The sequence below is a fragment of the Scylla paramamosain genome, chromosome 30, assembly GCF_035594125.1.
Source record: "Scylla paramamosain isolate STU-SP2022 chromosome 30, ASM3559412v1, whole genome shotgun sequence".
NCBI lineage: Eukaryota > Metazoa > Arthropoda > Malacostraca > Decapoda > Portunidae > Scylla > Scylla paramamosain.
In genome coordinates, this window is record NC_087180.1 from 960,001 (window position 1) to 969,365 (window position 9,365).

Genomic DNA, 9,365 nt, shown 5'->3' on the forward strand with positions numbered 1-9,365 from the left:
AGGGGAAAATAGAGAGAAGGGATGAGGGGAAGGAGAGAAGATGCTGAGGAGGAAGGAAAGAAAGTAAGGGTATGAAGGAGAGAGGAGGAGAGAAAACTGAAAGAGAGGGAGATGGAAAAGAAGGAAAGAGGGGAGGTGAAGGAAAACTGAGAAGGAAAGGGTATGGAAAAGAAGGAAAGGAGAGATGAAGGAAAGGAGACGAAGAAAGATGCTTAGAAAGTTAAATGGAAAGAGAAATAGAAAAAAAAAAGAAGGAAAACAGAGAGAAACAAGATGACAAGAGACGACTGGAAATTCGAATGGAAGAGGAAATGAGAAAGAGGGAAAGAGGGGAAACAGAAGGAAGGTGAGGGAAGAAACTTGTACAAAGATACTGCAGATGGGGGAAAAAAAGGAAGGAGAAGGAGAATGAGGAAAGAAGGTGAGAGGAAAATTGAAGGGGAAAAGAGATGGGGAAGAAATGGTGAGGGGGAAGCGTTACTAAAGGGGAAACTATCACAGTGATGGGGGGGAAGGGGGAGCTGGTGATAGGAATTCCATTAGGGCGTGAATGGACCAAAGAGGGAGGGGGTGTGAAAGGAGGGGGTGAGGAGAGGGGGGTGAGGGGGGTTGTAACGTCTGGCGGTAATGAGATTTTTAATATAATGCTTTAAGGGGAGCGTGTAAGGTGGAGGTGGAGGTGGAGGTGGATGAACATGGTCGAGTGCAGTTTGTAGAGGTGGAGGAGTTGAATAGCGGTGATGGTGAAACGTTATGGTGACGGTGATGGGTGGAAGAGTGGATGGGGTGAAAGGATAGTGGAGAAGGAAATGGAGAAGGTGGAGTAAAGTGGAGGTGTTGAGGGAATAAAAAAAATGAAAAAATGGTGGAGGAGTGGATGGGATGAAATAGAGGTAATGAAAAGGTGATAGTGGAGGGTGGAGGAGTGGCGCAGTGGAGTGATGGATAAGCTGACTGAATGATGGAGGAACTGAGGGAAAAGAGAGCGAAGTGGAGAGATGGATGGGTGGAATTGTGGGTGAGTGAAACTGGATGGAGAGGCAAAAATAGGGATGGAGGAATGGAAAAAAAGTGGAAGAGTGGAGAGATGGAAGATTGCAACAGTGAATGGAGAGTGGAAAAGTGGAGAGAGAGTGTGTGAAGAGGTGGAGGAGTGGAGCTGAAGGATGGAGGAATAGATAGCGCAGAGGTGGAGGAGTGAATGAGAGGAGGAGGAAGAAAGGAGGAAAGACGAAGAGGTGGAGGAGGAGGGAAGAGGGACTAAAGACACTATTGGAGAGAGAGAGAGAGAGAGAGAGAGAGAGAGAGAGAGAGAGAGAGAGAGAGAGAGAGAGAGAGAGAGAGAGAGAGAGAGAGAGAGAGAGAGAGAGAGAGAGAGTGACGCACGTATCTCAATCTTTTCATTTTGTCCCCACGGAAAAAAAAATAAATAAAATAAAAACAAGAAAAAAGTCACGTGACCTTTTTTTTGTGAAATTGTCTTTATTTACAGGAAACTATTATTATTTCCCCCTAAGAACTAATTTTCCCTCATCAGATCCACGATTATTTTCCTTCTTAGTTTATATTAGGACCATAATTTTCCCTCAAAACAGAATTTTCCCCTTAAAACCACGAATTCTCTTACAGAAACACAAATTTTCACCTAAAGACCACAAATTTTCCCCTCAGGACCACTATTTTTTCCCCTCAAATGTTTTCCTCACCACAACAACGAATACTTTCTTTTTCCTCTCAGAATCACCATCATCCCCTCAGAACCACGATTTTCCCTCAGAACCAACAAGTTTCCCTCAGAACCCCTTGTTTTCCCCCTCAGAACCACAAATTCTCCCCCTCAAAACCCTACAAATTTTCCCTTGAGAGACACAAGTTTCCCCCGGCCTTAGAACCAGTAGTTTTCCCTTTATAACCAGTATTTCCCCTCAAAACCACAAATTTGCCTGAGAACCACAAATCTTCCCGACAAAACCACGGATTTTTCCCTCAGAACCACTAGTTTTTCCCCTTCCACACGACTACTTATTCCCTGAGAGGCTGGCACACTCCTCGCTACCTATTGTAAGGTTTCCTGTGTGGTACTCTGCCGTGCCTTCTTTTCTTCCCTTGCAATATCTCGCTGGAAGGTCTGGCCGTAAACCTTCCCTTGATACACTGGCCAGCCACCGCGCGCCGCCTCGTCCCGCAGCCCCGGATCATCTCTACCCGTCTGTCCCTCGCTGTCTGTCTGTTGGGGCTAAATTTTGCATCCAAGGAGAAGACGTGGCTGGGAACGCCTGTCGGGTGTTCTGTTTGTCCTTCTGTTTGTTTATCTTCCCCTTTTCGTCTTTTTTTATATAGTTTTCTTAGTTTTTCGTCTTTCTCAGCTTCATTCTCAGTTTAAAGGATGTTTTTTCTTCTTTTTCTATCCCAGGAGGAGGCGACGTGGCTGGGAGCGACTGGGGTGTGTTCTGTCTGTCTCTCTGTTTGTTTGTGTTTACCTTTCTGTCTCTTTTCATCACAATTTTTGTCTCATATTTTTTTCTTTTTTTGCCTGTCCCGCTGTCTATCTGCCGAGCTCAAATTTTCCATCCCAGAAAGGCGACGTGGCAGGGAGTGACTATGGTCTCTCTCTCTCTCTCTCTCTCTCTCTCTCTCTCTCTCTCTCTCTCTCTCTCTCTCTCTCTCTCTCTCTCTATTTGCTTGTGTCTGTGTATCCTTTCTCCACTTTTTTCTCATATTCGTTCTTCTTTCTTCTTTGTTCTATTCCTCTTTTTCCTAATTTTTCTTCCTCTTCTTTTTGCATTACTTTCTTCTTTCTTTCCTCTTTTAACCATCTATTCTCTCTCTCTCTCTCTCTCTCTCTCTCTCTCTCTCTCTCTCTCTATCGTACCACCAGTCGGCTTTCTTTCCTCTTTTAACCATCTATTCTCTCTCTCTCTCTCTCTCTCTCTCTCTCTCTCTCTCTCTCTCTCTCTCTCTCTCTCTCTCTCTCTCGTACCACCAGTCGGCGACACAGTCCAATCAATTCCAATATTTTTTTTTGTGTCTCAGTCTTTGTGTTCGTCTCTCTCTCTCTCTCTCTCTCTCTCTCTCTCTCTCTCTCTCTCTCTCTCTCTCTCTCTCTCTCTCTCTCTCTCTCTCTCTAGCATTTATGAGACTGAAGAGAGAAAGGTATAGGATCTGAAGACGCCAAGGAAAGTAGGAGGAGGAGGAGGAGGAGGAGGAGGAGGAGGAGGAGGAGGAGGAGGAGGGAAATGGGTTCAGGATGTAGCCAGGTCGTCCTATATCCTGAAGGCGGTGAGGGGAGGATGGAAAGGAGATGAGGGGGCAAAGGATTACAAAGGATTACCACGGGTTTCACAAAGGAATAGAAAATGTTGTACTGACATTTTACGTGTATCTATTATTTTCTTTCTTTTTTTTTCCGTTTTTTTCAATGTACTTAATTAATCTTACTAACTTCATCATCATCATCACTTTTTTTCTTCTTATCCTTCTTCTTTTTCTGCGTGTTCCTCAGTCACACCCAATACCAGCATGTCTTCCTTCACTGCACTTAAAAACCTTCCTTTAACCCTTCCTCTCTCCTTCATCATCACCATCATCATCATTAGGCATCATTCTCCTCACCTCCATCATCCCCCCGTCTATTCCCAGCCACTCAAGACCAGGAGAGAACAGCAGAACAGGTGAACACTGGTTTTTCTCTATAGCAGGGCGGCAAACCCACACAGGACGGCCTGGACAAAGCACCACAAAACTCAAACACACTCCTAACTAGTCCCGTCGGTCTCTGATGGAAAAGGATATTAGTAGTAGTATAAAGAACGGGTGTACACTAGTCTGGCTGTCTTTCTAACCTTCCAGACTCGCAATCTCACACGGGGCTGCCTAAACATCACTCATACACACATTCACACTACCAACCACGTCGATCCCAGGTAAACACGAGTACCTGGGTAAATACAATGCGACAAGAGATATCAGGTGAGTGAGGCGCCAGGTGGCAGGAATGAGGCATGAGGGCAGCAGGGTACAGGTGACAAGGGGCGCCTGCTTAATCGCCTGAAATGTGTCCAGGTGAGGAGATTACACTGACAATACGAGGCTGTTATTTCTCTCTCTCTCTCTCTCTCTCTCTCTCTCTCTCTCTCTCTCTCTCTCTCTCTCTCTCTCTCTCTCTCTCTCTCTTTCTATTCTAAATCTACTTACGTCTCATAATTTTCCTTTCTCATCCAGATTTATCATATTTATGCTCTCTCTCTCTCTCTCTCTCTCTCTCTCTCTCTCTCTCTCTCTCTCTCTCTCTCTCTCTCTCTCTCTCTCTCTCTCGTTTATCTCCCCAAGGCTAATTTCCTTCCCTACGTCACTTCCCTCCCTTATCTCCGGCCTAAGGAACTCCTCCAACCCCTTTCTCTCCTCCCTCCTCTTCCTTCCTTCCTTCCTTCCTCCTCCTCCTCCTCCTCTTCCTCCTCCTCCTTATCTTCCCGGACACTCCAGCTTGCGGCGGGAGGATCTTTTTGTTCACTTTTGCTGTGATTCTTCCTCCCGCTGGCGAAGGGCGGGAGGAGGAGGAGGAGGAGGAGGAGGAGGAGGAGGAGGAGGAAGAGGAAGAGGAAGAGGAGGAGGAGGAGGAGGAGGAGGAGGAGGAGGAGGAGGAGGAGGAGGAAAGGTAGAAAGGAGGAAAGCGAGGAATGAAAGGTGAGATGGAGTGAGAACGGGGAGGAGGAGGAGGAGGAGGAGGAGGAGGAGGAGGAGGAGGAGGAGGAGGAGGAGGAGGAGGAAAAGTAACAGAGGTAAGGAAGAAGAGTCTTTGTTGCATGGTTTTCTCTCTCTCTCTCTCTCTCTCTCTCTCTCTCTCTCTCTCTCTCTCTCTCTCTCTCTCTCTGGTCAGAAAGGGAAGTGTCTGAGCGAGGAAAGATTAGTGTCATATTCTCGGAAAGCGAAGCCACACCACCACCACCACCACCACCACCACCACCACCACCACCACACATCACCACAGTACACCACACTACACACCACACTAAAATGCTCTCTCTCTCTCTCTCTCTCTCTCTCTCTCTCTCTCTCTCTCTCTCTCTCTCTCTCTCTCTCTCTCTCTCTCTCTCTCACCACCACTAACAACCACCACCACCACCACCACCACCACCACCACCACCACCACCACCACCACAACCACAACCACCACCACCACCACCACCACTGTGCCATCTCCCTTAAGCCAATCAGTTGTGAATTGCATTGTAACTGTTATTATGCTTGGTGGGGGGAGGGGGTGACTATCCTTCCCCTCCCCAGTGTTAAGGTAATGGGTGGGGGAATGAGGGGGCGGGGAGGGGCAAACAGATCCCCCTGGAGGCTTGGGTACACCGTGGGGTTCTCTGGGGAAATGTTTGGAGTGTGGTCTTGTGGGACTGATTGCCTGCTGGGGAATGGGGAATGGGGAGTGGGGAATGGTGGGGGTAGGGGGAGAGAGAGAAGGACAAGAAGTTGGAGAGAAAGTTCAAACAGAGATGGAGAAATTTCGGAGAGAAATGGGAGAATGAGGGAGATGACAGTAGGAAATGGGGGCGGAGAGAGAGAGAGAGAGAGAGAGAGAGAGAGAGAGAGAGAGAGAGAGAGAGAGAGAGAGAGAGAGAGAGAGAGAGAGAGAGAGAGAGAGAGATAGTATGGGAAGACGTGGAGATAGAGAGAAAAATGGATGGTTTAGAGACAAAAGAGGGAGAAAGGGGTGTGGAGAGAACAGATGGGGAGAAAGGAAGAAATTAAAGTGAGAAAGGGAGAAGGAGAAACAATATTAATATACGGAGATAGAAATAAAAAGGGAGGGAGTCTTGAGAGAAAAGGGGAAGAAAGGGGAGTGGGGAATAAGATAGGGAAGATGGGGAGAAGGGAAGAGGGGAGAGAGATAAGAACAAACAACTAGGGGGAGATGAGATAAGGAGAAAGAAAAATGTAAGGAATTTAGAGAGAAAAGGAGAGAGAATGAAGGGTTGGGGAGGAGAGGGAAAAGCAAGGAGGAGAGAGAGAAGAAAGGGTATGGAAGGTAAAGAATTGGGGAGGAAATGGGAATAAAGGAGAGAAGGAAAGAAAAATAGGGAGAAGTAAGCGATAATTCAGGTTGAGAGAGAAATGGGGAGAGGAGAGAGAGAGAGAGAGAGAGAGAGAGAGAGAGAGAGAGAGAGAGAGAGAGAGAGAGAGAGAGAGAGAGAGAGAGAGAGAGAGAGAGAGAGAGAAAGGATTTGCGAACGTAGATAAGGAAGGAGATAAGGAGAAGGAAGGGAAGAGAAGAAGAGGAAATGGTAGAGAAAGATGTGAGAGGGAGAGGGAGAGGAAGAGAGAGAGTGGATAAGATATAGAAGAAGAGAGGAGATGAGAGGAAGGAGATGAGAGAGGAAGAAGGGAGTGAGAGAAAGAAGGAATGGAGGAAGAGGGAAATAAAGAGAAAAGTGAGGGATTGATAAAGGAAAGGGAAGGATTAAAAGATGAAAGGAGAGAGAGAGAGAGAGAGAGAGAGAGAGAGAGAGAGAGAGAGAGAGAGAGAGAGAGAGAGAGAGAGAGAGAGAGAGAGAGAAGAGGAGATTACGAAAAAGAACGGCGGAAGAAAGAGAAAGAGAAATAGCAAGATTAATTGACAGAAACGAAAAGAAATGAAGAGAAAAAGAAAGAAAATACGAAGAAAATAACCAAATAAAAAAGCCACGAACGAAAAAAGAAAGTCAAAAACACTAATCTCTCTCTCTCTCTCTCTCTCTCTCTCTCTCTCTCTCTCTCTCTCTCTCTCTCTCTCTCTCTCTCTCTCTCTCTCTCTCTCTCTCAAACGCCAACAATCATGCCGTGCTCAGTTCACCAAAATATGATTAACCAAAATTACAAACCTGCCATACAAATGCTTTTCCAATTTGCAGGTTTGGAAAAAAAAATAAATAAATAAAAAAAAGGAAAATTCAGGACCAAATATATTTCAATTCTTGCTGAAGCGGTAACCGATATATTTTTTTTTATTTTATTTTTTTTAATTTTCTATCGTTACAAATATACGTGTAATTCAACTCAGCAAAATGACTTGAGTGTCGCGCTGTTTGTGTTTCATTGGCTTGTTAGTGAGTGTTTGTTTGTTTGTTTGCTGTTTAGTTGTCTGCTTGTATAATTTTTCCCAGTAAAGCCTTTCAGATTTTTTTTCTTTTTATTTTGTTTATCAATTATTTGTGTTGTTTGGCAGGACTTTTTATAGGTTTATTCTTTTTTCCCTCTTTTCTTCATTTCTAGTACTTCGGATACTAACACACACACACACACACACACACACACACACACACACACACACACACACACACACTAATACTTGCATGAGCTCCTGCAGGTAACGCACACAGCCTCGCCACACACACAGGAACACGTACCTGCAAGGTGAGAATTTAACTACAGATTGTGTATCCAACCACCACCACCACCACCACCACCACCACTACCACCACTACCAGTAAGTCAGGAACATAACTTGACTTGCTCTCAACTTCCTCCCTCACGTTTCCTGGGGAAGCGAGGTGAGTGGCGAGGCAGCGCCCATCGTCAAGAGGTGAGGCAGGCCGTGCGGCACGCCTCTGAGGGTGCCTGGCTCACACACCGCGGCCACGGGGCAGATCAAACATTCCCAAGCTGTCTCAAATAAAAAAAATCCTTTGGTGTTTTATTATCGATGATTTTATTTATCTGTTTATTCTTTTTAACTTACAAATACTTGATTATTATTTTTGTATTGGCGGCAAGACACGCATGTTACAAGATGGTGTTCAAGACTGTCCTGCTGGGGATGGGAAGGACAGCCCGGAGGGAAGAGCAGCTGGGCGTGGCGCGCAGGGTGCTGCGGCAGATGGGCGTGACCAAATTCCCTGACGGCATGCTGACCCGCGCCCTGCAGAACGCCCCCGTGCTGGGCAGCGGCAGCTTCGGCACGTGCCACAGGGTGCAGGTGTACGCCGCCTCGCGCCCCGTGCACGCCGCCGCCAAGGTGTTCCACGGGGGCCACGTGCGGCACGCGCTGCGCGAGGCTTCCGCCTACAGCAGGCTGGCTGACGTGCCCGGCGTGCCGCGCCTGCTGGGTGTGAGTGTAGCGCCGCTGTGCGTGGTCACTACTCTGCACGGCCCCGAAACCCTGCTAGACGCGGCCCTGCGCGCCGGCACGCCCGCGGCGGAGCTGCTGGGCGCGCTGCACCAGCTGGCGGGCACCGTGCTGGCCGTGCACGAGCGGCGCCTGGTGCACAACGATCTGAAGTTCGACAACGTGCTGGTGAGCAGAGCGAAGCGTACCGGCGCCCTCACCGCCACGCTGATAGACCTGGGCTCCGTGCAGCACGTGGGGGCACGCCCCTACCGTGGCAGGAGCCTCTGCCCCCACCAGTACCCCTACCTCGCCCCCGAGGTGCTCGCCGGCGGCCCGGTGTCCCCAGGCAGCGACGCCTTCTCCTTGGGATGGATGCTGAGCGGCGTGGTGGCGATGCTGCCCTCGTCCAGCACGCTGGCGCGCGGCAGGGCGCTGGCGCGACAGTGTATGCACCCTGACCCCGCCCAGCGGCTCTCCGTCACCTCCCTCAGGGACGCCATCGGCAGTCTCTTCCTCAGCACCTCGTGACAGGTCACTAAGTACGTCTTCTCATCACAGCGTCCGTCACACACAGCGCCCTCACGCCCACACAGCAGCCCGGCTCTCGCCGCGACCTTCACACCAGCCGTGCACTCAGTACTCACCCACGCCAAGCAGCAAAATCGCGACCCTCGTGCCCGGCGCACTGGCGTCATCCACTGCGTGACTGCAGCAACCATCGCGACACTCGTGATATTTCACCGTGACACCCAAGGCCATACAAGCACCTGCTGGCGCCGGCCTGCAGCACCACAGGCCAGAAGGGAACCTGCCAGCCTGGGCTTTGGCGCACCCCGTGATCTCCAGGTATTTACTACAAAGAACTGAAGAGCAACATAGAGCATCTCAGGAGCTGCCTCGTGTAGGTCAAGCACCCTTTTCTAGTCTTCTTATCTTATTTTTCCCATCTCCTCGTGTGTACTTCCCAAGCTGCTTCACCGCACTACACTAATGCTTACGTGCACACAAGAACCAAGAGGACACCACCTGACAAGTAAACATTTTATCGCCAGTCACCACACCAATGTTCCAGAGCGACACATTCCCGTGCAGCGGCGCAGTGTCCAGTGCTCCTCACAGCCACAACACCCCAGGGGCGCCGCTCCCCAAAGGGTGGACCGGCACGAGGCCCAACCATCCGGAAGGTGAGAACCATCCCGAGTGTGCGTGAAGTGTTTGAAGTACTGAAGTGTTAGTCTCTCTCTCTCTCTCTCTCTCTCTCTCTCTCTCTCTCTCT

General features: G+C 48.8%; 1 protein-coding gene across 1 annotated transcript; it reads left to right on the forward strand.

The window, feature by feature from the left end:
* The first annotated feature begins 7,113 nt into the window (after positions 1-7,113).
* LOC135116046 (non-receptor tyrosine-protein kinase TNK1-like) lies at positions 7,114-9,046 on the forward strand. Its single transcript, XM_064033264.1, has one exon. It carries the CDS (start codon positions 7,685-7,687, stop codon positions 8,615-8,617), a length of 933 nt encoding a protein of 310 aa, XP_063889334.1. The 5' UTR covers positions 7,114-7,684; the 3' UTR covers positions 8,618-9,046.
* Positions 9,047-9,365: the final 319 nt, after the last annotated feature.